The sequence below is a fragment of the Chiroxiphia lanceolata genome, chromosome 22, assembly GCF_009829145.1.
Source record: "Chiroxiphia lanceolata isolate bChiLan1 chromosome 22, bChiLan1.pri, whole genome shotgun sequence".
NCBI lineage: Eukaryota > Metazoa > Chordata > Aves > Passeriformes > Pipridae > Chiroxiphia > Chiroxiphia lanceolata.
The window spans coordinates 1074420-1102218 of NC_045658.1; the positions used below are offsets into that span (position 1 = coordinate 1074420).

At 54.8% G+C, this 27799-nt stretch overlaps 1 protein-coding gene across 3 annotated transcripts; it reads right to left on the reverse strand.

Annotated features, from left to right (window-relative positions):
- Positions 1 to 274: 274 nt before the first annotated feature.
- Positions 275 to 27203, reverse strand: PLEKHM2 (pleckstrin homology and RUN domain containing M2). Of its 3 annotated transcripts, XM_032709032.1 has the most exons (21): positions 26906 to 27203; positions 15321 to 15427; positions 15060 to 15169; positions 13944 to 14043; positions 13391 to 13478; positions 12553 to 12739; positions 10255 to 10314; positions 7609 to 7843; positions 6217 to 6501; positions 5749 to 6171; positions 5416 to 5485; positions 5244 to 5334; positions 4920 to 4984; positions 4526 to 4614; positions 3679 to 3811; positions 3408 to 3598; positions 3077 to 3142; positions 2456 to 2615; positions 2067 to 2246; positions 1867 to 1983; positions 567 to 1546 (listed from the first exon to the last, which is right to left on the reverse strand). In XM_032709032.1, the coding sequence occupies exons 1-21, from the start codon at positions 26963 to 26965 to the stop codon at positions 1409 to 1411; spliced, it is 2955 nt and encodes a 984-aa protein (XP_032564923.1). In that variant the 5' UTR covers positions 26966 to 27203; the 3' UTR covers positions 567 to 1408. The 3 variants fall into 3 exon arrangements, with proteins under 3 accessions (XP_032564922.1, XP_032564923.1, XP_032564924.1); XM_032709031.1 differs by having other exon boundaries at positions 275 to 1546; positions 5749 to 6501; positions 26906 to 26965; XM_032709033.1 differs by lacking the exon at positions 10255 to 10314 and having other exon boundaries at positions 5749 to 6501.
- Positions 27204 to 27799: the final 596 nt, after the last annotated feature.

The following is a 27799-nucleotide window of genomic DNA, read 5'->3' on the forward strand; positions in this document are numbered from 1 at the left end:
TACCCCAAGGCCGAGGCACTCCGGTGGTTACTGAGGGGGTGGGGAGATGTGGCTCCCCCCTCCCTGATATACCCCCAACACCCCTGTTTTGATCCCAAAAGGAGAGGGAGGGTTTACAGGCAAGGTGGGTGATGCTTGGGGCTGGCCCCATGGCTGTATATTCCTTGTCTAGACTAGGAATATCTCCTGGATCTGGGGATAAACGGGGACAGAGCATCCAGACTCTGTGACCTGATGGATAATTCTCAACTGAAAAAGAGAACGTGCTCCAGCACAGGGTTAACACCACTGGGGTTCAGCATCCTGCCCCAGAGCAATTCCACAGGCTCCGAAGTGACAACAGGATGAGGAACAGCAGCCCCAGCCCCTGCTCCAGAGCGATTCCACAGGCTCCAAAGTGACAACAGGATGAGGAACAACAGCCCCAGGTGCTGGAATGTGTCGCAGGGCCAAAGCTGAGTTACCAGTGACTATTTATTTGGGGAGGGGGGAAAGGAAGCAGATGTATGTACATATACATTCAGTCACGTACATTTCCTCCCAGAAAAAGGCCCCATGAACGTATATTACATGAGAAGGTCTCTGGATTATTATTATTATTATAATTATTCTTCTTCCTATTATTATTTAAAAGCAGGGGTTGTGCCCCAAAGTGCTCGCTGTGGAGCGCAAGCGGCGCCGGCTCCGCGCCGGCCTCGGGTGCAGGAACTGAGGAGGTGGGGATGTGTTTGGTGGCAGCCACGTGACATCCCTCAGGATGCCTGAAGAACATGAGACTCCATCTCTTCACCCCCTCCCCGGCACACGGGACCAGCATCCAAACCTCAAACCGGCTTCTGAGCTCTACTAAAACCACGCTGGCCAAATTTTTGGCCCTGTTCCTTCTTCCTTAGCCTCAAACCTCATGGACAGGCTGATGTCCGGAGGCCCCGGGTGGGTTCTCCAGGAGGAGGAGGCGGCGCAGCGGTGCCGTACTCAGTGATTGTATGAGCAACAAAACATGCACGGTAGCGATTGAGTGTTCCTGTCTCGCCCCCTCCACGCCCTGACCCTGTTCTAAAATGAACAAGTCCTCAGTCCTGTTCCCCGCCACAACGGGGGGATGCTCATCCCAGCCCACCCCACTCCCACCCTCTCCCTCACTACTAGTGGGACATTATTCCATGAAGGGCAAATCCTTTGCCCCGTGGCAGCTGGACGAGGAGGAAGGCGCAGGTGGAGAAGCATCTGGCTGCTCCCAAAACGTGCTGGACGTCCTTGGCTCGGCGGTGGGCACGGGGTCCACGCTGCAGGCACGTCCCTGGTGGGGACTGAGCGATGGCAGGAGGTTTGGGCTGCCAGTTGGCCAGACACAGGCCCTGCTTCCCCCAAAAATGGGTCCCCATGAGCTGCCCTCCCCCGGGCAGGGTCAGCACCAGGGGTCCCGCTCGGCCCGGCCGCGGCACAGGCTGTCACTGCGCTGCCACGCGCTGTCGATGAGGCTCTGGGCGTCCTCACACTTCTTCTTGACAGCGGCGTCCAGGATGGCCTTGTGCAGGAGCTCGACCTGGAACACACGTGTGGGGCGTCAGGAGGGGAACAGACAACAGTCACTTCTCCCTCTTGCTGTAAAACCACCTCAAATCCACACGAACTGGATCATCTGTGTCATAAATATGGGCTGCTCCAGGTCCCTCCCACTCCCTTCACCAGCGCGGGATGCTCGTGGCTTGTCTTGCCAGGCTCCAAATCCCACATCCCGTGCCTATATGGACAACAGAGAAGCTCCCTGCCCTTTGTGGGAAAGCTGGGTTCACCCTGCAGGGATGAATTCACCCCTCTGCCCTCCCTCACTGGATGAAGGGTGTGAGGCAGCCCCCAGCTCACCTGGTAGATGTTCCTCCACGCGGCGTTCAGCGCTGACAGGAACCTCTCCAGCTCTGTAGTGCAACTAAAATAGAGGACCCAAGGGGGCAGAAACTCCTTGCTGTCCTGAGCAAACTCCTAAACACCAAGAGAGAGGCCGGATGTCACCACTGGACCCTTGCCCAGCCCTGGGCCAGCTGGTCCCAAAGCCCCAAGCTCACCAGGATACAGTACTCCTTGCCAGCCTCTGTGGAGACGGCGGCGATGTCCGTGAGCTCGGCAGTGCCCAGGGAGCGGAAGAAGCTGGTCTGGCAGTCCTCGTGGCATGTGAAAGCCTTCTCATCCGTCAGCACGAGGCAACAGGGAACACAAGGCGTGGGGGCAACACCCTGGGGGATCACCTGCATGAGGTGGGGAAAAGGGGGGCTAACGTCTGGCATGGTGGAGCCCCATCTCCATGGGGTGCCCTGTGAGGAAGCTCTCCTGGCTCGGGATAAAGCTGCCTGTTCCATCCCTGCCAGGCATCCCTGCTCCCTTTGGCAGCTCCAAAGGGGCTCCAGGCAAAGGAGGAGGTCGAAGCACCCACGCTTGGGGCCCGTCCCCAGCTCACCCCCTTGGAGACAGCCTGGCAGAAGTACTGCATCCAGTCTGCCATGTCCTCCTCGTTGTCGGCGCTCAGCTCCAGGGAGGGCTGGTCCGTCAGGATCACCTGGAAGGAGTGGGGCCGGTCCGTGGCATTGGAGCGTCGGCATCCCCCGCACTGCTCGCCGCTGGGAGAGAGGGGAGGATGGAGATCAGTGGGATGGATATGCCAGCACCAGCCTGAAAACAGCCTCTGCCTGCCCTCCCTGCGCAGCACTTCAGCCTTCTTCCTCACAAACACTCGTTTCCCCTCTGTGACATCCCCTGGGATTGCTCCAAGGATGGCCTGTCTCTGTGTATTGTGGGAGAGCTGGAGTTGAGCACAGTGGGTCTCCCAGAATGGCTCTTAGAGGGGTATGTCACCCTTCAGAGGCCAATTCCCCATCCAAGGGTGGGCTTAGTGTTCAAAAACTAGGAGGAAATGAGGCCATCTCCCACTAAACCTGGCACTAGCCAGGAGCAAGCAGGGAGTCCTGCAGCATTGGTGTAGGTCACGATCTGCCCCAGAACACCTCCCTGGACATCCCAAGGAGCTCCTGCTCCCCAGATCCCCACTGAGTCTGGGTGCCCCGTCCCACCAGCCGCTTACCCCATGTTGATGGAGAGCAGGGGGGTGACGTCGGTGCGATCCGGGTACTGGTACAGGATCCCGTTGCTGCCGTTTGGGAAGATGAGAGAGGGAGTCACTGGAGTCAGCTCAGCTCTGGTATCCCCTGCCTTCAGTCCCATGGCCAGCCCTGCCCTGTCCTCCACCCACACAGCCCCGTGGGGTCACGTTCCTACTGCTGGGCACCCACAGCTGGTGGCTTTAGCCCTCCTGGTGACAAGATGGGTCCTCACCACCTCCCATGCAGCACAGCGCTCCCAGCGCCTTCTCCAACGGGCCCTGGCTGCCCCTGACCTGCAGCCCCAGCGCCCACCTGAGCACCACGAAGCAGGTCTTCCACTGCTCCTTGCCCAGGTAGGAGGTCCCTGCCTTGTAGTGCAGGATGCCGTCCTTGGTGACAGCATTTTCACTGGAGGAGTAGCTGTTGCTGGCGGGTCCCAGCGCCTCATCCATGGGGTCTTCCCAGTGAACGAGGCCGTAGAAGCGCACCACCACGTCGCAGGCCTGTGAGGAGCAGCAGAAGTCAAGGGAGTCTCCCGTGAGCCTTCGTCACCCGCGGTGATTGTGGCGATATCCAAACTCACCTCACACTTGGACTCCTGCGCCACAAACTTCGCGAGCGCCAGTTTCTCCATGGTGGCATCCGTGAGGATACTGGGGTATGGGGGCTCCCGGCACCCTTTGATCATGGCTGACTTCAAGGAGACCAGGAAGAACCTGAGAGGGAGGCAGAGATCTCTGACAAGGCCAGGGCAAACAGCCCCTCATCTCCCTCACACGCTCTGGTGCCCAAGGGGCTCCCCTTCACTGTGGGCCTCTGGGTCCCAAAATCAACCTACAGACCAGAGGTGATGGGGGGTTGCAGAGCCTGAACTCCAGAAAGGAGCTCACAGAACCACAGAATATTCTGAGCTGGAAGGAACCCAAAGGATCAAGTCCAGCTCTTAAGCAAATAGCCCATACTGGCATAGACCCTGCAGCCTTGGCATTATTAGCACCATGCTCTAACCAACTGAGCTAATCCCAGGGCTGTGGGTAGGACTGGGAGGTGGACACATCCAAAACAGATCCCAGTATGACCATCAGCTGTCATACGTCCCTGAGCTGACCACACAGGCCTGGGGATGTGCCTTGGAACTCAGAGCTCGTCCCTGCTCATCCCAAGTGACACAAGGGACATGGGGGTCTGCATCTCCCAGACCCCTGAGGCTCAGCCTGAGGGACAGGGTGACTGCTGTGTTTATCCAGGGAAGATACTTTCAGTGTATCCATGCCTGAGGCAATTCCAGCTGCTTGCAGGGTTCAGCCAGTGGCATCAAACCAACCCCAAACCCCAACTGGTGGCAGGACTTTGTTGCGAAGGGCTGTCAGCGCCGTGTCCCACACTCCCCAGTCCCAGGTGCCGCTCAGGGGTTCTGTCCCCGCGCTCACTCGGTGAGAGCCACGTCGGCGGTGTCCAGCAGGAACTGCTTCCTCCGGTTGGTGCACACCAGGGTCACTGTCTGCTGATCCAGCCCCACCTGTGCCACACAGGGAGGGTTAGGGAAGCCAGGCACGGCATGAGAGGCAATGGAGCAGGGCTGGGCCCGGCTCCTGGCCCTGGGGAGAGGGTCAGTGGTCACTCCACTGCCCACAAGCAAGGTGGGCACCCACAGAGGTGGAATCTGAGGGGGATCACTTCCAACTCTCCCAGTCTCAAAGACTCACTGGCCAAAACACTCCCCACGGACACAAGCACACCCCACCAGGGCTGTGCTCCTGGCATCCTCATCCCTCGGGCAGGTGAGGACTGTCCCAGCTGCCCCCCTGCTCCCCAGCTGCTCACCGAGATGTAATCCAGCTCGTTGTAGGACACGGCCTCCTCCACCATGTACGGCTTCTCCGCTGCCCCTGGCACAGACACAGAGAGCCACGTGAAGGGGGGCAAAGGACCCCCTTGGCAGCAGCGATGGACCTGCAAACCAAGCCGTGTCCCAGGCAGCACAGAGCCATGGGACACGTGTCCCAGGGCTTCCCGGGGGACAGGCCAACCTGAGCTCCCTACTGGGACATGAGGAACTAGCAGTGAAGGCAGGGAGCTGTGGTGCCCTAATTCATGGACAAGCCTCCCTCCCTGCTGCTGAGCCCAGGGGCTGTTGGGATGGGGTACCTTTCCGGATCAGGTACACATAGCAATCTGTCAGCAGGACGTAGATCAGCTGCAAGTTCCCCTCCATGTGCCCGGTGCTCATTCGGATCATCTGCACAGAGACAAAAGAGCTCTCAGCTCTGGGCTGATGCAGGCACAGAGATGGCCCTTCAATCCATGGTGACCCCCTTACCCTGAATAACTGTTCCTCGTTCTCCCGAAAGACATGGATCATCAGCAGGAGGAGATGGTTGTTATCCACCCTGTGGAGAGAGACAACAGAGTATGGACACGGACACGGGGCTGGGTGAGTCCAGGAAGGGCAATCCCCTTTCTTATTGAACATGTCCATGATTTGGGCACTTGTTATTCCCCCAAGACCTTCACCTCCTGACCCCTTGTGCCTCCTTTTCACCCTGGAAAAGGATGGGCTTTGGCCCCTAAACCGAGGACAAAGGGGAGAGCACTAGCTTGAGCTCAAAATTGTTTGGAAGACGTTCTCCCTGCTGAGCAAAGCCATCCTCACCTGAACTCGGAGGGATGGGTCAGCTCTGAGGGGCTGCCCTGCCCCTCCTCCACCCCAGAGTCCTCGGCACTGCTCAGGGAAGGGCTGGGCTGCTCCTTCTTGGGCTCACAGGGAGCCTGGGGGTTGATGGTTTCTGTCTGGCCAGTTTGGAGTTCATCACTCGCCCTTCCAGACTCCTCTACTGCCCCAACTGCTTCTCCCTCTCTGCTTTCTTCTTCTTCAGGAGCCTCAGGGCTACCAGAAACATGTGGCGGTTGGCCAGGCCCTGGAGGGTCATGGTGGCCACCACCTGGTGCAGCAGTGTTTGGACTCTCGACGGTAAATCGGTAGAAGTCCATGGGGGCTGAAATCCCCTCGCTAAAGTCGCCAGAGGACGATCCATCTGGGGTCTCCCCTGGCGTGCCGGTCCGAAAGGGCTGCCCGGGGGGCTCCAGGGGAGCGTTCCAGCCCCCGGGGTCCAGTTGCCCATTGAGCCTGTCCATGACCTTGCTGAGGGGCTGCCCCAGGCTCTCCATGGACGTGTCCTTCATCTCAGGGATGCGCAGGGCCAGCTGCCCGAGGGCCGGGCGCTCGCCCCCCTCCTCCGGCCCGCGCAGGGCAGCGGGACCCTCGTCCCTGGGCGGCTCCTCCCTGTCACTGAGCCCGTTGACGCCGCTGTCCCCGCTGGCCTCGGGTGCTGCGGGGGCCGGGCTGTTCACCACCTCCTCGGCCTTTACCTTCTTCTTCTTGCCCGTTTTCTTCTTCTTGGCCAACCTGTGAGAGACAGGAACGTCACTCACCTGTGCCTGCTTAGACTCTGCGATCCCACCCTTTCCCAACAACATTCCTTTGCACTTTTCCCTATTGCAGGGAAACCCTTCTATCGAGAACATCACTCGATGTGCAGTCACACAGAACCCCCATCACTGTGCCAGTTGTCACGAGACACAAGGTATGGACACTTTTTCCTACTTATCCCCTATAGAAGAGGCATCACCGCTGGATGCAGCACCTTGGGCTTCCTTTGGCTGCGAAGGGATCACAAATGGATGCAGAGCTAAGGTGACATGGGAGAAATCCCTGGCTGAGAGCAGGCAGCTGGGAAGGGAGGAGCTTCCTAGAGGTGGGACTGCCGTGTCCCCACCTGCCAGAAGAGGGAGATGCAGGCTGGAGCCTGCTCCAGCCAGTGGCACACCGGGATGTGCTGCGGAAGTGTTCTGGACACCCCTGACACCCGAACTGCTGCCAGGTCACCCTTGTTTGGGAAGGGAGTGTGCTGCTCCCCTTCCCTGTGTCTGAGGTGCAGGATGCCACGTAACCCAGCTCCTCTGCTCCTCCCAGGAAAAACTGGGCACAAGAACAAAGCCCAGGCCTGCTGGGTGGGTTTTGGGGTGTCCCCATGGCTGGGAGTGAGCAGACAGAGCCTTGAGCTCTTTGTCTGGGTTCAGGGCTCCAAGGAACCCCTGGGGATCTCCTCTGCAGGAGTCAAATGCCGGCTAGGAACTCTGTGGAGACATCTCCCACAACAGGTTTAGCCACAGCTTGCTGACAAAGAGGAGGAGGGACAGGACAGGAGGGAAGATCCAAGACCCAGAACTGCTGCAAACCTGCCACCAGCTGGAGAGAGCTCCAATTAAAAGCTCACAGGTTACTCTGACACACACTGTCAGGGAAAGGTGTTGATATGGAGTGAGCCCAAGGGATCCCAGACCAGCCCAGACCTACGAGACGAGCTGTGACACCTACAGAGCATCTGCTGGGGTCTGGACTATAAACCTGCTTTCTCATGACGGCTACACAACGGCTACAGCACAGACACCATCTGCACTGGGCTACAAAGGGTGGCACATCCTCAACATCAGGCAGCAGCTCTGTCCCTACCTGATGACCTCCAGCTCCGTGCAGCTCTCAGACTGGTCCGTCCCCTCGGGAGTGGCCTCTGCCTTCTCCCGGGCTGCCGTGTGCACCGGTGTGGTGTCGCTGGAGGACGGCATGTCAGCCTTCTCCTCGTTGAAGGGGTTGTGGCGCTGGGTCGGGCTCTTCACCGGGGCCTTGCTGCCGTTGGCCTCCGAGGCGGTGGAGCGCGGGCAGCTCAGCGTGTCCGTCAGGTCTCCGTCTGCAAAGACAAGGTGGGAAGGGCGGATCAGTGCCCGCTCGGGCACCTGGATGGAGGCAGGTGAAGCCAAGCTGCGTGCTGGGGGCCAGGGCACTGCGTGGTCACTGCACTGCTCACAGTGCCAGCGAGGAGGGACAGACTGGCCAGAGCCTGGAAACAACAGCTCCGCCACCCCAGAGCCGGCAGCTGGATTAGGGAGGAGAGGAGAGGGGTTTGAGGGGTTTTGGGGCCATGGTGTTTCTCAGCAAGACAACAGCGAGCAACGAGGCTGCTGCTCCTCCCCCTGCCACGGGAAGGTGCTTGCCCAGCTGGAAGGGCGGACACGGAGCCAGCCATGGAGCAGCATTCCTTATGGAGCTGACTGCTCTCCTCTGCTCACATGGGACACACATGGGGAGCTGGAAGTGTGGTGGAGGGGGACACAGCATTCCCAGGGGTCTGAGGACAGCAGGCAGCACAGACATGTGGGAGCACAAACAGCTTGGCCCGTGTTAGTCTTCGGAGGGAAAAGGAGCAGCAGGGAAGTGCTGCAGGAGTCATGCTCAGAGTTATCCATCCAAAATCACAGTTAAAGGAAGGTTATCCACACCCTCCTCTTTCTCCAGCACCCTTCCTGGTCTACTGGAAGGTGTCCCTACCCATGGCAAGGGATAGTAATGAGATGATCTTTAAGGTCCCTTCCAACCCAAACCATTCCATGATTCTATGATTCAGCCACCAAGAAAGACCCCCTGGGGAGGGGGAGGGAACCACAGCCCTACACTTCAGAGGTGTAGGATTTGAGGAGGAAAATTAAACCTCTTCTAAAACTCTAATCCAGGCAGTTGGTGAGGGATGATGTAAAACACCACTTTGCTCCCACTGAAACTCCTGCCCTGGAGTGTGAGGGGTGTGGGCTCTACCAGGGAAGTCAATGGGGTTGTTAATGTTTGCATTAAAGGGAAATTCATGGAATCACTTAAATTGGGAAAGACCTCTAAGATCATGAAGTCCAACCATTAATAAAATAAAACATTTAAAAGCTATTTCAGCCTGCATCACCAATCCAATGTTACTACTTTGGCCTAAATCCTGCTGTTTCTGTGGAGACAAAACAATCTTTGTCCAAAATACAGAATTTTACCCCAAAATTCATTTGCTGAAAATAGGGAATGGCCCAAACTTTCTTAACCTCTGCTCTGTGTTCCCACAGCAAGGAATCCATTAGTGAGGTGACCTGGTGGGGGTTCCAGTGACAATTTCCCTGTGGCTGAGGAAGCTCAGCTCAAGCAGTGGTGGATCCCACTATGCAACCAGGACCTGCATGCAGGAGCTGTGCATGCCTGAAATCCAAAGGGATCTGCCCCAGCACCCCTTGGCTTCTCCTGGCCTCCACCCAACACCCACAGTGGAGCTGGGTTTGGAAATGTGGTTTGCACCTTCAGGGACGGGTTAAACCATGTCTGGGACATCCCTGTGCTTGGGTAAGAAAGAAGACGAGAGGGAGCCCAAGAACAATCCACATGGAATTCAGGCAGATTTCCCCACATATTCAGGTGGTATAAAGTCAATTCAGATCCAAAGCTCCATCAGGCTTTGAGCTGCAAAGGATGGAGTGTGGGTGTGTCTCCTCCAGGGGTAAAGCAAGGAGGGTCCTGCTCCCGTGGCAGAGAGAGGATTCACACAGGGGCTGCATGTGGAGGAAGGACAACCAATTCCTCTAAACTGGGCACGTGCTCTTGGCCATAAAGGCCAAATGTAGCTGACAAGTTGGTTTAAGAAGTGATAAAATAAATAAGAAGTGTAGTGATCCAAACTGAGCATGGCCACGTGCTGGATGTTGTGGCTTCACAGGAGATGTTTTGACACGGGACAGCAGGGCCCAGGGAAAACAAAACCTCCCAAATTAATCCCTGCAAAAGGCCCAAAATTAAAGGCAGCAGAATTAATTCATCTGTTTTCCAGGGCTTTCAGGAAATCAGTGATGGTGGATCAGTGTTTTTGATCAGCACCCTGCATGCTTTACCCCAAAGAGGAAATCCATGGCGTGCGGGCAGCTGGCACATCCCTGCTGGACACTGGTCCCTGCTGCCAGCTCCACAGTGGGGGCAATTTTCCAGCTTTTCTTTTGTAATCTGGACATGGAGGCATCATTAGATGCAGGAAAACATCCCTCAGCTGTGGGATATGTGGCCAGGTGAGCGTCTTTGTGTACAGCAGGAGCTGGGGAAAGCTTTGCCCACGGCCTCACAGGGGAGACACACAACCTCCCACCTCGGGGGATCTTTTCCACTCCTTTCTGCCTGTACAGAATTCCATCAAGATGGAGCAGTTGGTTATTAAAGAAATGAATGGAGTAACATGCAGCAAAGCTCAGGTGGCAGCAATGCAGAGAGAAAACCAAAATGCTGTAAGAGATGAGTGTGTCCCACCTTCCCAGTCTCTGCTGGGCATGGTCTGCATTGCTGGAAAGACATCTCCAAAATCATAATCTACAAAAACGAGGGATAAAACTCAGGATTAGAAATACAAGTAGTGGGGAGGGAAGGGGGGAGAGGGGAGACTGTGAAGGTGGTTTGGGGAGGGAGATGGGAATGGGGAGAAACAAAACAATCGTTCACTGGTATCTGAAATGCATGAGAAAGCTGTCAGGGAACGTGGATGTGAATGGAAACCAGCTGCACTAATGGCAGTTCTGCTGGATGGTTGTGTTATGGGAGGTGCAACAGGACCAGGGAAGGATGAAAGCCCCATTATTCATGCTGCTGGGAAGCTAAACCAGAAAAACCATGTTGTCCAGGGCTTGATCTTCTCTGGGAAACAATTTAACCACTCTGTGCCTCAGTTTCCCCACTTCACACTTACCTCCTGTAGATACTGTGATGTTTGACTCATGAATGTTTGCAAAGCCAGGGCTCTGATTAAAGGGAAAATCTTGGCCTCTGACCCTAAAATCCCCAGCTCCACCTACACTCTCAGGGTAGAGAGATGCTCCTGTTGAAATGACGAGCTGGGAAATAGTTACTGGAGTTAAATTCCTCCACACCTGAGGAACAGCAGCAATTCCTGCCCTCCTGGGTCCAGGCCCAGCATTCCTACACCATGTATGGGGAAACTGAGACAGAGATTAGAGCCACTGCTTGGACACATGGAACAGCCTGAGACGATGCCAAACCCAAAATGTAGCTCCAAAATCTCCTGGATCTCTACTCCAAACCCCTCTTCCCTGGAGCATGAAGCTGCTATCCCCCAGAAGCACAGCCAAACCCAAGGGACACCCAGTGAATAGGGACAGGCAGGAGATGTTTGGCACCAATCCATGCTCTGCTGAGGGAGGAGCAGGAATACAAGCCCTGAAACAGCTGCTTGTGCCAAACCTCTGGTGCTGGACAACCTCTTTCCTATGATTTTTATTTCCAGGCTCCTCATGCTATCTCCAGCTTACCTGGGATGCTGGAGATTTAGCATAAACAAGTCCCCAAAATCAAGCCCTTTCACGACTGCAGATGTGGGTGAGCCCAAATCAGTGCTGTGCTCCCAAGTCCTTTGCTAAAATGACTCTAATGCCCATCCCAGGCTGCTCCTTCTCATCATCCTTAATATCTGTAGGTTCCTGCATGTAAAAGGTGACTCTTGTCTCAAGGGAACCCATCTGTGTGTGGGCCCAGTCCTGAATTCAGTGCATCCAAATAACAGTTCATTCCATTCCAATTCTATTCCAGAATCCCCTTGCTCAAACTGACATAAAGAATGGGACAGGGCCAACGTATTTTGGATTAGGAAGAGCAGCAGCAGAGCTACTCCTTCATGTGAACACGGTGGGTGTGGGATATGAGCTCCCTGCTTGGGCCTGCAGCGGGTTAGGGGGGCAGACACAAGGTACGTGTCTTCATGTTCATCAGGAACAACACCCAGCCTCTCTGACAGGGATAAGGGGACGAGGAGGACAATTTATGAGGCTGCTCAAGATGCACAGAGGAAAACTCAACACCTGTGAGACCACTGGCTGCCTTTCTCCCAGACTACAGACATGGAGAAGACTCTGGAAGCTATTGCCCCACCAGCTCCAGCATGTGTGGGTCTCTGGACTGTGAAATAATCAGTTAAAAAAGTTCCCCTGCAGCCCAGGGCCCCTGCCCTGCCCTGCCAGCCACATTCAGACACAGGCACAGCCTTCACTCCATGAGGAGATTCCTCCAGTTCTTGCTAAAACAAACCCCCAGGATGGGAACGTGGCCTGGGGTAACTGGCAGGGAAGGTCCTTCTCTCCCAATCTGAGGCAAAGGGGCTGTTACCACCAAATCATCCCAGAATGGTTTGGGTTGGAAGGGACCTTAAAGTTCACCTAAATCCACGCCCTGCCATGGGCAGGGACACCTTCCACTAGCCCAGGGTGCTCCAAGCCCCGTCCAACCTGGACTTGGACACTTCCAGGGATGGGGCAGCCACAGCTTCTCTGGGCAACCTGTGCCAGGGCCTCCCCACCCTCACAGGGAAGAATTCCTTCCCAATATCCCATCTAAATTTCCCCTCTTTTAGTTTAAAACTCTTTTAATTTAAAACCATTTCCCCTTTTCCTATTTCCCAAGGATTTAAGGCAGAAGAAACTCACAGAGTGGCTCCTGGGGTTCTCACTTTGGTCTCTTCCAGCCCATGATTTGCTCATACCTCATCCCAAGGGGATGTGGAGCACTCAGCCCTGACTGCACCAGCCCCAAACAGCCACTGACCTTCGCTGGAGGGAGCGATGGCACTGTCGTCCCACTCCAGGTTGGTGGAGGTGACGGAGTTGAAGGAGTTGAGGGACAGGCTGTCGGAGCCGTGCACGGAGCTGGGCAGACGCTCCTCAAAGTCCAGCAGGTGCTGGGGCTTGTAGTAATCCGGCATGTACGGGGCCAGATCCAGGTATGGAGCATCCTGCAGGGAAGAGCGTGGGGTGAGTCAGGCTCCCAGTCACTGTTACTGGCACAACTGGGGGGAGAGTGCCACCCCATCCGGATGAATGTCCCCTCTGAGTGCCCATTTCAGAGGAAACCCAGCGGCCCCACTGCAACACTGAGGGTTATCCAGTGGTTTTGTGTTTCCTGGAGGGACACCAGTGTTCCATACCACACCTGCAGAGTTCAGTCCTTCATCCCCACCAATCTGCCCCACAGCTGTCGTGTTCCTCTTTGGAACAGTGCAGAGGCATAACTGAGTAATCGGAGTAAATTCCATTGCTGGATCCCCAAAAGACCTGAAATTCTTCCCTACAAGCATCAGCATCACGTTTTCAGCTGAAGGCCAACAAGAAGGTCTACCCTAGAGCAAGTGGTGGGACCTGTCCCACTATGAACTCCCCCTACTCCACATTCCCACTCTACCTGAGCCAAGAGAACAGATCAAACGCTCACCACGTCCACCCTGGACTCTCCCTGCTCCACATTCCCACTCTCCCAGAGCAGAGAGAACTAATCAAACACTCACCAGACCTACCCTGGAACAAATGGTGGGACCTGTCCCACCCTGGACTCTCCCTGCTCCACATTCCCCCCCTCCCAGAGCCAAGAGGACAGATCAGACACTCACCAGGTCCAAGTCAAAGCGGATGAACTCCAGCCCAGACACCAGCGTTAAGAACAGGGTCAGATGATCGTGGCTGCAGACCAGGGCGTTCCTGCAGTGGGGGTAAAACAAAAGAGCTTTACAGATGTGGGAAGGAGGAGAAGCAGCTACAAGGGCCCTTCTGTTTCCTCAGTGGTGTCTCTGAGCTGCTCCAAATGGCCCCGGAGCTCGGACAGCCACTACGTGCTGTCCCCAAACAGAGCTACAGCTGCATTTCCAAGTGTCCACCAGAGCTGGGTCCTTGGATAAGAGCTCAGCAGCTTCTTGGAAACCATGATAAATATGAAGGGGACTGCAGAGTAAAAGCAGTAACTAGGAGAGAGGCTTGCAGGGCCTCTTATATAGATAAGAGGACAGTGTGTCCACATCTGGGACCTTTAAATTCATCATGTAAATCCCACAAGGACAAAAATCAGACCCTGATCAACTTCATGTTCCCCGCTGGCAAATTTGGGCTGGCTTCTGACAAGAAGGAATGCCAACCAGTGCCCAAAGGAGAAAGAGCTGGGATACTCACTTGACATAGTACTTGTGCAGCAGGCTCAGGTTCTCCTGGAACAGTCTCAAGTAACTCTCCAAGGAATTTTCATTGAGGGCGAGGTACAGCCAGGCCCGGCCTGAGAACAGAGCAGCAGAGAGATTTATCTGTGAGGAAACACCTGACAAGTGAAACAAGCCTAGAAATAATCACAAATCAGTTAAAACATGCCAGATTGTTCATTTGTATCATCTGAGAGCAGCAACTGACAGTGGGGGAATTCTGGTGGAGGAAATGCCAGTGAGAGATTCGTGATTTGGAGTGGAAAGAGGAGTAAGAGTCTGGTTGAGAATCAGCCACACAACTGTGTCCGTGTAGTGAGATGGGAGCCCTGCTGGAAATGCCAGGGGACAGGAGAGGTGGAGGGAGAATCGCTCCAAATCAGCCTGGGTGCAATTTGACACCAATTCTGGTGCAGAGAGAGGTGATGGAGGAGTCTGTGCTCAGCTCCATTCTCACCGGTAGGGGCTTGGGACATGGTGGGTGTTGGGATAATCTGGCAGAGAGGATCTGGGCACTGTCCTGCACCACAAGCGGCCCCGATGGTCCCAAACATACCCTATGGACAACCCACAGCAGGGAAAATGCAGGATCGTGCAGACAACAGCTACAGCGAGACACTGTGCGGTGAGAGGGGATGCTCCCATTTCCCAGGAACCTTTCCCAAGGGCACGGCCCCTTGGGTTTCAGGGCAGCAGAAGCCTCAGCACCTGATCCTGAGGCACGGTGACATTATTTCTAGACACCTCATGTGGTTATGGCAGGACTCCCGCCTCCTTGGAACAGGCTGCCCATGGAAGCAGTGGAATCACCATCCCTGGGAATGTTTAGAAAATGTGTGGATGTGGCACCTGGGGACAGGGTTTAGTGGTGGATCTGGCAGTGCTGGACTCAGTGTTGGACAACCGGACTCAATGATCAGAGAGGTCCTTTCCAGCTTTAATGATTCCACGACTCCTTGGCCTGAGCCAAGTAACCTGGGCTGTGCTGGCTCCCTGAATCCGCTGGCAGCCCTTCAGCACAACCTGCCTGGGCCTCCCCAGGTGTCCCCAAGCCCAGGTTTGCCCTCAGAGCAGGGACACTGCGAGCACTCACTGCGTCCCAGGTTGGTGGCCACGTGCTGAAGCACCTCGATCTGTTTGATGGCTTCTCGGCGTGTGAAGTGAACGACCAGCACCCAGTACCCTGAGGAAAGGTCTTGCAGGCTGGAAGAAGAGAAAGTCCAGAGGAAAATTAAGCAAAAGCTTCGTTATCTCCATCCCAACTCCTGCCTAGGTGGTTTCCCCCTGCTGAGGCTCCACACTAGGCTTTTTCCACGGGGAAAAGCAGCATTCCAGAGGCAGGCTCCAGGCTCACCCGTAGAGCAGAGCGTGGTCCAGGTGTTCACAGAGCCGCTGCAGGACCTTGTCATGGTTTCTGATGGCTGGTGTCTCGTCCTCACAGGCAGCAAAGTAGCTCTGCAGCTGCAAAAAGGAGATGGGATGGCTGGAACGCCCTTCTACAGCCCTCGAGAAGGTGGAGATGCCAAAATGCTCATAACCAGCATTAAGTAGCTTTTTGTAATCTCTCAGCTTGCTAAACCCTGATGCAGGTTACTCACAGGGTGTAGCTGTTGGTTTTAAGAGTCCCCTAAAGGCTGTAACTCCAGGGAGAACCTCTCCCAGTCTCACCCACATCTCAGACACCCCAGCAGTGTGGTGGTGGCTGCACAGCCAACTTCCCTGTTTCCTCTTCCCTTTTCCCTCTCAGCCAACACCACAGTGGAGTCTGGTGGTTCCTCTACAGCCATTGCAAAGCGGTTCAGAACAGAAATAAACCCCAGCTTTGCTCTGTTTCTGGCTCTGCCACGGACGAGGGCTCTCCTCAGTTGAGGGTCCTGCCATGGGAAACCCTGGCTGGGGAGAGATGTTGCTTCCAGGTATAAAAGATGCTCCGAGTCCAGGAGCATCCTGCTGCACGATCGCTCTGTGCCAAATCTGTGTGAAGTCTCAGCAGAATTTGGTGTCCTGGGCACAGAGAGAGGTTTGATTGTCACAGGCAGCTCCAGTGGCCACAGCAGTGCTGGATGTCAATGCCAGGCTGCCCCAGGCTTTCAAACACGGGTACAGATCTCCTGGCCACAGCAGCAGGACCCAGATGGAGGCATGTGCACATGGAAGGCAGTTCCATAAATCCCAAGTCATTTCCCTCTGCTGGAATGAGGCTACATCAGGGAATCCCAGAATGGTTTGGGTTGGGAGGGATCTTAAAGCCCATCTCATTACACCCCCTGCCATGGGCAGGAACACCTTCCCCTATCCCAGGTTGCTCCAAGCCCCGTCCAACCTGGCCTTAGACACTTCCAGGGATGGGGTAGCCACATCCCTACAATGTATGGTGCCACCTTCTCAAAACCCAGGCCTGTCTGCTTCACTCTGGGTTAACCCTGAACTCAGGCCTGGCTCTCAGAGGCTCAGCACAGCATAAATTGCTTTTCTGCTTCTGCAAAACCTGCTTGAAATCCTAGAAATCCCCTTGCACCCAAATCCTATTTCCCTTCCCAGCTGACCCACCGGCCTCCTGCTTCCCCTGGAGCTTACAGATCTATTTAGGCCCCGTCTCACACATACTTGGCATCCAGGCAGGGAGATTACTCGCCCAGGATGTAATCCCAGTGGGATATGCCACGGTTGTTTGCTGGCAACAAGCAAGAACAGCTCAGCTGAGCCACGACAATATTCTAGAGAGTACATATAATAGTTTAGCGACCTGATAGGTCTTTGCCAAACCTCACCAGTTACATGATAGATTTAAAAAATCCAAACCTTGACATTATCGTGCTCGTCGAGTCCAACCCAGAAACTGGTTTCTCCTCCTGAATTATTACTAGAGAAGCTCCTTGAGAAAAATCATCCAGTCTCAATGTGAAGTTATCAAAGGGCCAGTGAACATCTCACAGCCCCTGGGAACTGACCCCGACAACACACTTCAAAATATGAACACACGGAGCTCTGACACCCTCCTGCCTTGAAGACCTTGAATCGCTCTGGAGCTCTTAGGTAAGATGGGAGAGCCAGGCATGTTCCTGCATGGAGCTGGTCCCAGCCCTTACGTGGGAAAAAACTGCTGAGCCTGAGAAATCCCAGCCAAATTCCCTGGTCAGATGGCACAGCACCTGTCCCTGCCCTGCCTATTCCAGCAGGTAAATCCCCTGGGGAAGGAAATATGCAACAGGGTGGTGTTTGCAGAGGCACCTGTGGGTGCTCCAGAGATCCACAGCATCCAAGTTGTTGTTTTTCACAACACCCAAGTGAGACCTGAAGCATTTCAGCACAGCAGCTCCTATCCATTTTTGGGAAGAAGCCATCCCAGAAGATTCTCACTATTAGTAGGCAGCCCAGACGCAAGCAGAGAGGAAAATTCCCTAAAATCCCACTATTCAAGAACAATTCCAGGAGCTACCTGCAGCCAGTGTTTGAAGCTGCACAATGACACAAGAGGAAGAAATAAAAACATCATTTAGAGCCATATCCCTCAGGATAGATAGAAGGAGCCATGGGGATGGCTCTCCAAAAGCTGGAGCTCACTAAAATATCCCATATTGGGAGGAAACTGAGGCAGGAAGCAAAGACTTCCCATGCCATGAGCCAGGATTTGAAGGCTGAAATTCCCAGCTTGTCCCAGCCAGGCTGTGGGCTCTGCAGAGAGCTGGGGCACCCTCGGAGGAGGTGCTGGGTGTTTCTGAGCTGGACTGAGGAAATGCAGCTGTGGGGGAGAGCTGGGGAAAACAAAAATAAACCAGGCACTCTGTTAGCTCACCACTAAAAAAAAGGAGACACAGCCTGGGGAGGTAAAAGTGGAGAGGACTTGGAGCCCATCTGACTGGAGGAATTCCCCGTGATAGAGACACTCCAAGCCTGGGCAGCAAAAGAGATGAAGAAATAGAAGCATTTCCTCTTTTTTCTTTCCTTCCTTCCCTCAAAATAACTCAGAACTTTGTCACACTCCTTGCTCCAGTCAGTTCACAGCTCCCAGCCCTCTCCATGGCTACAGGGACTGACCTGCTCCCATCATCCGAGGGTGCAAACGGTTAGCAAACAGTGGTTGTCTCCATCTAAAAAATGGATTTATCTTCCCTAGAAAAGCCCAGTCTTCCCTCAGGAAGGGGTTCAGGTTTTGAAGGGCCCATTCTGTGTTACACCAAGGCTTGGTGTCCTCTTTAGCTGCTCTGCAAGGAGCACTGAGCCTCCTGCTCCACACAAACCAGTTCCCCCGGCATCACATGCCCTTCCTGGGGAGGCTGCTGGAAAACCCACAGCCATATCCACAGCAAACCCTTCCCAAAAGGCTCAGCCCTGTCCCTTTGGCACAGAGCAGAGCCAGAGGATGAGCTGGTGTGACTGTGGTTTGCTCAGAGTCATGGGGTCACATCAGCCCTGAGCACGTGGGACCCGGCCAGCGGAAAACACGTACTCAGCAGTTTGGGATTGGGCACTCTGAGTCATGGCCTTTTAGGAGCTGTGGGTCACAGGGAAGCACACAAGGGCTTACTCCTACCAAGACGTGCCACAACATTCTCCAGATGATGTTGCATCCAGGGATGGTGCTGTTTCCAGCATCCCTCCAAAATAAACACACACGACTTCCAGCTGCGAGCCAAGGACGTGCAGGGCTCACTGGAGCACAATTCCCAAAAGAGATCAGCCAGGTGAATCCCTGCCGAGCTACCACGTGTCCAGGGAAGAAACAAGACAGAACAAGCCTTGGGATCTCCTGGGTGGAGTCATCCCTCCAGCCAGGGTGGGGAAAGACTTGCAAAAGCTGATGGGGAGGCGTTTTCAGCTTGAGAAGAAGACTGAAGACACACGGGGGAAAGTTAGGATGAAACAGCTTTCCCAATTGGGGAACAAAATCCAGCTGCATCGTTTCCCAAAGATCCAGTGCTCCAAGATCCATGTAGCTGAAAATTTGTAGGAATTATGGTCAGGAGCATTGTGGGGCAGAGGATGATCCCAGCACCTTACCCTGATTGTGGTGATGGCAGGAGTGATGTGGCACTGCCCTGAAAAATGGCATTTTATGGAGTGTTTACACAGAGTCTCCTGTAAATTGTTATAAAACACACATGGATAATTGAACTGGCCTCTCCCTCATGGCAGCTGTTGGACCTGTCTGGAAGGTGGTGACCAAACTTCATGAGGCATCCACGAAGCAGCTCCCTGACATTCCTGGGCAGTGAGCCGGGCTGGAGCCAGGGAAATCAGGAAGGAGGCAAGTAATTGGGTTAAAAAGCATTAACTGAGCGTGACATTGGTCATTATCTGAGCATGACATTGGTCATCTCTGGGTTTTCTGGAGAGATGCTCTTCCCCTTGTCTCCTCTGTGCTGCAAATCCAAGAGGAAGGGCTGGCTTGGATGGAGGACTCGTGAGGGGCACAGCAAATGCCTGGAGCCCTGACCCAGGGCTATTTACAGACATTCCTGTGGCCAAAATAAGCACTGTTGGCATGTGGACGGCATTCCCACCATCCACCAGGACCACTCCAGGGTCTGAGCACCAGCATGGGACAGAACCCACTCCCGGGAATGGGACAGAACCCAGTCTAGGGAATGGGACAGAACCCACTCCCGGGAATGGGACAGAACCCACTCCCGGGAATGGGACAGAACCCGCTCCAGGGAATGGGACAGAACCCGCTCCAGGGAATGGGACAGAACCCGCTCCAGGGAATGGGACAGAACCCGCTCCAGGGAATGGGACAGAACCCGCTCCAGGGAATGGGACAGAACCCGCTCCAGGGAATGGGACAGAACCCACTCCAGGGAATGGGACAGAACCCAGTCCAGGGAATGGGACAGAACCCAGTCTAGGGAATGGGACAGAACCCAGTCTAGGGAATGGGACAGAACCCGCTCCAGGAAATGGGACAGAACCCAGTCTAGGGAACAGTCACAACAGCCCAACCAGTCGAGTTAAACACACTCGAGAGAACCTGGAGCAGACGGATGTTTGTCCAAAGGGAACAGAGACCTGGCTGGCACAGGGGGAAATAATAACACCTCGTCCCACGGAGGAGAAGGAGGATTTAATTGCTGTTTATCAATCACGAGTTGATTTTTGGCAGTGACACCCCACCCCGTGCTGGCACACACGAGGCCATTCCTTGGTCTATTTTATAACCTATTAATTGCAGTGGTTCTCAACGAGTGTGAAGCTTTCCAGGCCCAACTGCAGAGCTCATGTGTTGCAAGGGATGCTAACAAACCATCAGGAAGGTCTGCTGGGAAGCCCATTCCCAAATCTAATCATTCTTGTGGTGCTTCTTTGAAATCTCTCCAAGAATTCTAAAAACTTATTAAAATATTGAAATAGTCTCCTGATCTGTTCAGGACTGGCCACAACCCAACTGAGTCTCTATCTCCCCTTTATAAATCTGCCCCACAGATGTTACACCAGCAGCTTTCCAACACCAAGTTCATTTCCCTTGTTCTGCTTGGTATTTCCCTGGCAGGACAAACAGGGAGACAGAACAACAAACGCTCCTTGCATTCCTCAGCTCCTTACCCAGGATGGGAAAGGGGAGAGGCTCTTCAAAACCCATTCCTACCCATAGCACATGGACTGGAGAGGGGTTTTCCCCAGCTGGAAGAGCTGAGCACCCTCAGAAGCAAGTCTGGAGCTCCAGGGAACAGCCTTGGTGGCAGGTGACTGACTTTGTCCCAAGCATTGGCAGCTCAGCACCAAGGGAAGAGGCGGTGGGAAAAGACAGGACAGACACCTCAGAACTGGTACCTGCTCATACCTGCTCAGGGGTCCAGACATTCAATGGCAAATGGATAAAAAGGAGTCTGAATTCTTGTGCCTGGAAAACTCCTAGTTTTCCACACCACTCATAAAAGCAGGCTCAGTTTCAAGGCAGGGGTGTTATTCTCTCTCATACACTTGTACTACACAAAGCCCTGAAACTCCAGCTCTAGCAGGGCCTTTTGGGGGCCACATATGTGATCTGACTCAACATTCCTTACAAGCAGCTTCCAAACCAGCACCAGCTTCCCATCCTGGACTGGGGCTTTTCCCTAATGAAATACACCAGCATCAGCACCTGGAAGCATCAGCATCAGCACCCGGAAGGCACCACGAGTGACTCTGGTGCCTTCTCTCCAGGAGCAGCCTGGAGAGAAATGGTGATGGGCAGAGACAGGAGGCTGACACAGGTGAAGCTGAAACTCACAGCAAAGCTGCTCCATGCTGGAAACACTGAGCTTTGAAGCCTTCCCAGTCCAGTGCCAGCAAGGCTGTCACCTCGAGGGACATGCATGCTCCTCAGCTCCACACCCCCAAGGCTTTTCCAGGGCTTCCCTTCATTATTTCTAAGCAGCAAAGCTTGCAGTAGGCTGGACCCATGTGCAGCTCAGCCAAGGACAGGGTTTTTTCCAGTGAGGATACTTCCACATTGCAGGGAGAATCCTGTTCCTCTGTCACAAGAAGCAGAGCAAGGGATGGGCTGCTGCAGAACAGGATCTCTGCACGAGCCAAAGACACGTGGGAAGGTCAGATGCTCAGCACAACAGAAAAAACCAGATTTTATGGGAAGAAAAATTGAAGTTTGGTGGCAAACACAGCAAAGGCAAGCGAGGTGCTGCTCTCCCTCACATGCCAGGTATCCGCTGACCTGAGTCCCTCCCAACCCACCCCGTTCCTCCAGCCCCACGGTTATTTCAGTTCTTGGACTTCTCTTGGACCAGGTCACCAGATGTGGGGGAAGCTGAAATCACTCAACGGCCACTGAAATTGCACAACTGGGGGCGGAGAGGCTCGGAGGCTTTGCTTCAGCTCCTCAGGAAAAGCCACAGCCAAAATTCACACTCCTAAACCAACCGCTCTTCCCGGTGAAACAGTTTGTCTTAGAGGGAGGAGAACAAGTGGGATTTTTTTTCTCCCCATAAGGTTATCACAGCCTTGTCCACCTGCAGTTCCAGAGCCGATCTGGGGGCTTACAGAAAGGCAAACATCAATTTAGGTATATGCAGAATCCAATCCCCTTGAAATTGCAGATGATGAACCTCATGTCACCAGACCTGTGGTGGTTTGAGTGCAAGTACCAGAGTGGCTCCTGGGTGGTCAGACAGGGAACTTTCCTGAGCACTGAGATAAGGCAAGAGGAATTTCTAACAAGACAACCCTTGAAATACTCAAACAAACCAAGCAAAATCAGCTGTGCTGAGAGCAGAACCACAGCACAACAGAGACAGAGCCCTTCAAGGGCCACCAAAACACAGCATTGGAGTTGCACATGTTCATCGACTTCTTAAAAACACCTGAGTGACCTTTGTGCCTTTGTGGACGACTCATGAGATCCGTGAGGTCACTGCTACCTTCACCCACAGGCTTCTGGCAGCTGGCAAACTTCACACAGGTGGCAAAGGGACATGCAGGAATACCCTGCCATGTGGGCCCTGCAGCAGCAACGGATGTAGCCTGGAGAGACCCGAGTGAGAGGAAAGATCCTGGCAGAGATAAAACCCCTGTGGTCTTTGAGCCAGCAAGGTGCTCCTCAACAGGGAGTAGAAGGGAAGAGACTATCTGGCTGTTTTCACATCTCCAGAATTGCTGCCTTTGTATCATGGCAGTTGGGCTAAATAAATCCAGCCTGGCAGAGATGAGCACATTCCCTACAGGATTTGAGGAGGAATGCTCCACTCCAGCACTCCCTGCTCCTCTCCAGGACAGTGGGCACTAAGACATCTCCAAATCCATCCTCTTTCACCAGGCAGAAGCAGAGATGTCACAAGGCAGAAGTCAGCAGCATGGGAGACTGCAAAGGCATTTCAAAGGTACAGGGCTAAAAATCCGAGCTGGAGACAGGCAGCAAAGGCTCAGCATTAACTCACTGTGAGAGCAGTGGAAACCTTCCCAAAGTCATGCAGAGCCAAAGCTTTTGGCAAGAACTCCTGCAGAGTCAGCAAAAAACACTGCTCCACCTGATTGACATGCACCAAGGATCAGCTGCTCCAGAGTTCATGGGAATGTGTGTCCTTCAAAGCCAGCAGAACAGCCTGAAAACCGAGAGGAGCCCCAAAATCTTGGATTCTGATCTCTTTTCTGATTTTACATTCGGCTCCTGGAGTTGCCAACAATAACACTGTTTAAGGACTTTGCATTTTCAACACCAAATCCCAGGTGGGACAGCAATAAACCTCTGCTGAACCCACTGCAATGTCCAGGGAAACCCAACAAGAGAACACAATCCACCTACGCCACCAGCTCCACAGACCAGGTCACCTGTGACAGCTCCTGGCTACCAGGAAATGGTTGGACAAGGATAGCTGTGAAGCTGCTGGCACGTCTGGTGTGCCAAGAATCCAACCAGGAGGCAGGTCTCATCCCCCTGCTGTAACACGCAGCAGCATCTCCCAGAAGGAAACAAGCACTTGAGTGAACAAGGGCCTGCACACTCAGCCATAACATGCCCATCTCCAGCCTTCTGCCTCAACAAAGCCCTAAATCTTTTAAACAAATATGGGTTAGGCATCAGTTTGTGCAGTAATTTGAGCTGGAGCACAGCCCTCTCAGCAGAAAGTGAGATGGGGGGAACTGAGTGGGAAAAGGGAAAAGAAACAGTCATGAGACAGCAGTAACACTGTCCATGTGTGCAGAAAGCATCACCCTGGGAGTTAATGTACAGCTTCCAGGGAGGATACAGAGGACAAGCTGTAGATGGGAGAATCAACACAATGTTCCCAATTCCCTTGGATCTGTGTTGGAATCAAAGCAGGGACCCAGCTCCTCAGCGCTGAGCTTTCCTAAACTCTCCTGAAGCCACCAAGAGTAGAAAGCTCTTGACATCTTTCCAGCTGGAAGGCCAATTTTGTCTAAATTGGGTGTTTTGCCTCTCTCTTTGCAGTGGAGGCCTGACCTCACACCTCTGAAGTCCATGGCAGAGCTATCACTGATCTCACCCTGGCGCCTGGGAACCACACAGAGAAACCCACAGGCTGGAATTACCCCCCCCAGGCAGGTTTGCCACCTTGCATTTTCCATCCATGCTCCATCCCTCACACATTCCCAGGAAAATACGACAAACAGTCCTGTTCACTGAGGTTTGAGGGATTCGCTTGGAACCAAAGCACTTTTTTTTTTTGCTGTGGATTTGTATGGAACTCACCCACTGCTTGTGCTCTGACCCCTGAAGTTCAGCATCCCCTGGTAAAAACCGAAATCACGGCCAAGTACAGTCACAGCACAGGTGTCAAACCCTGCCCAGGGCTGTGCTGCTGCTCCTTGCCTTCCCCATCCCAGGCACAGGGAAGCTGCCAAGCATGGGGTGGTTTTCCCTGGGTAACTCCATGAAAACAAGACACATCCAAACCCTCTGTTCCACGACTCACACCTGCACAGGTGGTGAAAGGAAGGAGTGAGAACCTACACAGCGAGGAAGCTTTCGAAATCAGGGGAGAGATGCTTGGAAAACTCCTCCAAGCCCCATGATGCAATTCCAGAGCCAAGGAGTTACTCAAGAGAAGGAAGGAGAGCAGGATTTCCCAGCACAAAGCCAGCTGCTCCCCTAACCTACTACTTTACTCTTTCCCACTAATAGGGAAAAAGAATTATCAAGGATTTGAGGCTGAAGTTGGAGACATAAGTGCCAGAAAAAATGAGCAGCTCCATAGCAATTTCCCTGAGGAAGGAGAACTGCATCCCAGGGATATAAAGGAAGTTGGAATTTCACTGTGGGCTGAATTTGGTTTCACTGGGATGGCACAAATTAGTCCATCAGCCTGAATTTTCACACAGGTTTTTATACTTCCCTGAGCTTTGCTCTGAACAAGAACCAAGAGGTAGGATTGAAAAATCCCAAAATTTTCACTGCTGGACCAAGGTAGGAGTTGGCAGGGGTCAGGCAGGTCAAGGTTTGTTGGCAGAACTGAAGCTGAAGAGTCCTGTTCGATCACAATAATTAAAATAAAAAACACGTTGATTTTTTAGCATTTCCAACAGGGATCCTCCAAGGATTTTCTGAATGCAAATAAATTATGTCCAACAAATCCTGGGTAGGAAGTTGTATTCCAGGGAAACTGAGGCAGGAGTGTTGTGACAGAGCTTGGAGCAGGCTGAACATCCACTGATTTCCACATACATACAAGATTATCCTTAATTTTAGAGGATAGAAAGGTGAGAGACCAGAGGTCAGGGTCATCCATGGAAGAAAAAGGCTGGGAGAGGTTTGCATATCCATCCTACATCCCAGAGGTGATCCCTTCTTAAAAGTACTATGAATTCACTCATGCTGGTTTTCCTAAGACAGGTTTTCATGGATAAATCCGTGTCAGGACACACTGCAGAGCACAGGAAATCTCCTATTCCATAAGGCAGAGGAAACCAAAAAACTGGAGAAACAACCGTGAGTCCAGAATGCCTCCTTTCCCCCAAAACTTGGGATGAACACAAACATGACTCCCTTTGCCTCCTCAAACGGAGCAGGGGTTCTTTCTAAAGCGTGGCTGGAGCTCACATGTGGGCCAACACAAAACTTCCAGCGTGTCCTTACAACTCACTCCTGTGGCCTTCCCAAAGATTCCAGCATCCAACATCCATCCCTCTGTGCTGGCACAGACGTTCCCCACCACCAGGATGGGCGTTAAGGAACACTCTCATGGTCAGACGAGTGAGGAGAAATGAGGGGCAGGGAGGAGGAGAAGGTGAGAGAGGGTAAGAAGGCACACATGTTCAGAGCCTTCATTTTGAGGGCACAAAGGTATGAACCACACATTCCCTGTGTCCATGGGGAGCAGGTTCCAGGTCCTGCCTCTCTGACCTGGCTGGAGGGAGGACCTCTAGAAAGATGGTTTTAGGCTGGATTGATTTGCATCACCACTGAGAACAGTCCCAGGAAAAGGGATCCCCCTCCTCCTGTCCACAGGAGACAGAAACCCTTTGAAAAACGGGAACTCCAGGTGGGAGGATCCCAGTATATCCCACCCAGCTGAGACAGAGGGTCCTGGGTGTGATGCTTTGGCAGGGTGACCCCACAACCCCAGATGTGCCACCCCCACCAGCAGAAGGGCTGCCTCCAACCTCACACTGCCAACACAGGGGTCTCAAGGGACACCCCAAATTCACCCATAAGAAGCCCTAAAGGTGTCTCTGCCTCTGACAGAGGGGATGCCGGGTGTCCTTGACCCCACAGTCTCTCAGTGTCCCTGTAGTGTTCCCAGCCCCCTACCTTGGGTGTGGGGGGTCCCTAAGGACAGTCCCCCAGTCCCACACTTCGGGCAGGGGCGTCCATAGGGACTGTCCTTTAGCTGCACATCCACAGCAGTGATGTGCACCTGGAGAGTCCCCAGGAGTGTCCCCCAGCCCCGAACCTCTGGCAGATGCAGTCCCCAGGGGCACCCCAGGGCAGAGAGGTGTACCCAGGGCTGTCCCGGGCCCTATTCCTCAGCAGACAGGGCTCCCCAGGGCTGTCCTAGGGCTGTCCCCAGGCCCACAGCACAGGCAGAGGGGGGTCCCCAGGCCCACAGCCCCAGCAAAGCTGGGGCAGGGAGTCCCCAGGGCTGTCCTACGGCTGTCGCCACCCCCGCATCCCCAGCACAGTGTTGTCCCCAGGGCTGTCCCCAACCCCAGCATAGGGGGGGTCCGTCCCCAGGGCTGTCCCCAACCCCAGCTTAGGAGGGGTCTGTCCCCAAGGCCGTCCCCAACCCCAGCACGGGGGTGCCCCCAGGGCTGTCCTACGGCTGCCTCCAACCCCACCGCTCCAGCACAGGTGTGTCCCCAGGGCCGTCCCCAGCCTCAGCACAGGAGGGTTCCCACCCCCAAATCCCCAGCACAGGGGTGTCCCCCGGGCTGTCCTACGGCTGTCCCCAACCCCGCAGCCCCAGCCCTGGTGCTCCCCAGGCCTAGTCCCCTCAGCGCCGGGGGTCGGTGTCCGCAGCCCCCGCCGCTCCCTCCGCCCGCTCCCACCTTCTTGACGGAGAGGGAGATGTTCTCCAGGATGCGGTCCTTCACCTCCGCCGGCTCCATGGCGCCTCCGCCCGCCGCCGCCGCCGCCGCCCGCCGCGCCCGCCCGGCGCAGGCCGAGCGCCGTCCCGCCCGCCGGGCCCGCTCCGTCCTGCCGGCTCCGTCGTGCCGGCTGCCCCGGCCGGCCCCGGGCTGGCGGCTCCGCGGCGCTCAGCGCGCCATGGCCGGGCGCGGGCGCGAGCGGGCCCCGCGGCAGCGGAGCGGAGCCGAGCGCGGAGCCGCCGCCGCTCCGCCGGGAACTGAGGTCACGGGGAGGGAGGGACGGAGGGAGCGAGCGGCGCTGCCGCCCCCGGGCCGGCGGCGGGACCGCCCCGCCGGTGACACGGGACCGGCCCAGCCGAGCCCGGCCCGGCCGAGCGGAGCCGAGCCCAGCCGAGCCCGGCCTAGCTGAGAGAAGCTGAGCCGAGTCGAGCCCGGCCCAGCCCTTGCCCGACCCAAATGGCGCCCGCGGGGCCCCTCAGGGGCGTGGGGGTGGAGGGGCAATGGCGGTGGGACCCTCGTGACCCCGTGAGGGAGACGGCGCTGAGTCCCTCATGAGCCACGGAGGGGATTGAGGGGGACGAGGGGAGATGGCGTTGGAGACGGTCATGGGATGTGAGGGGGAATGTGACGGGAGATGGCACTGAGTCCCTCTTGAGCCAGCAACAGGGACATGAGAGGAGATGACATTGGAGAGGTGAGAGGAGATGAGCGGGGGCATGTTGAGGGAGATGGCACTGGGGACAGTGAGGGACGTGAGGAGAGATGGTGTTGGCTCTCTCATGAGCCACTGATGGGACGCGAGGGGAGATGGCATTGGGGACAGTGAAGGGACACGAGGGGAGATGGTGTTGGGGA

Excerpts from the sequence above, each read along its gene's own strand:
- PLEKHM2 (XM_032709031.1), bottom strand. The coding sequence starts at position 26,965 with ATGGAGCCGGCGGAGGTGAAGGACCGCATCCTGGAGAACATCTCCCTC. Across the intron at positions 15,170-15,320 it reads GACCACGCTCTGCTCTACGG|CCTGCAAGACCTTTCCTCAG; the intron begins GTGAGCCTGGAG and ends CTCTTCTTCCAG. Across the intron at positions 13,479-13,943 it reads CTGCACAAGTACTATGTCAA|GAACGCCCTGGTCTGCAGCC; the intron begins GTGAGTATCCCA and ends CCCCCACTGCAG.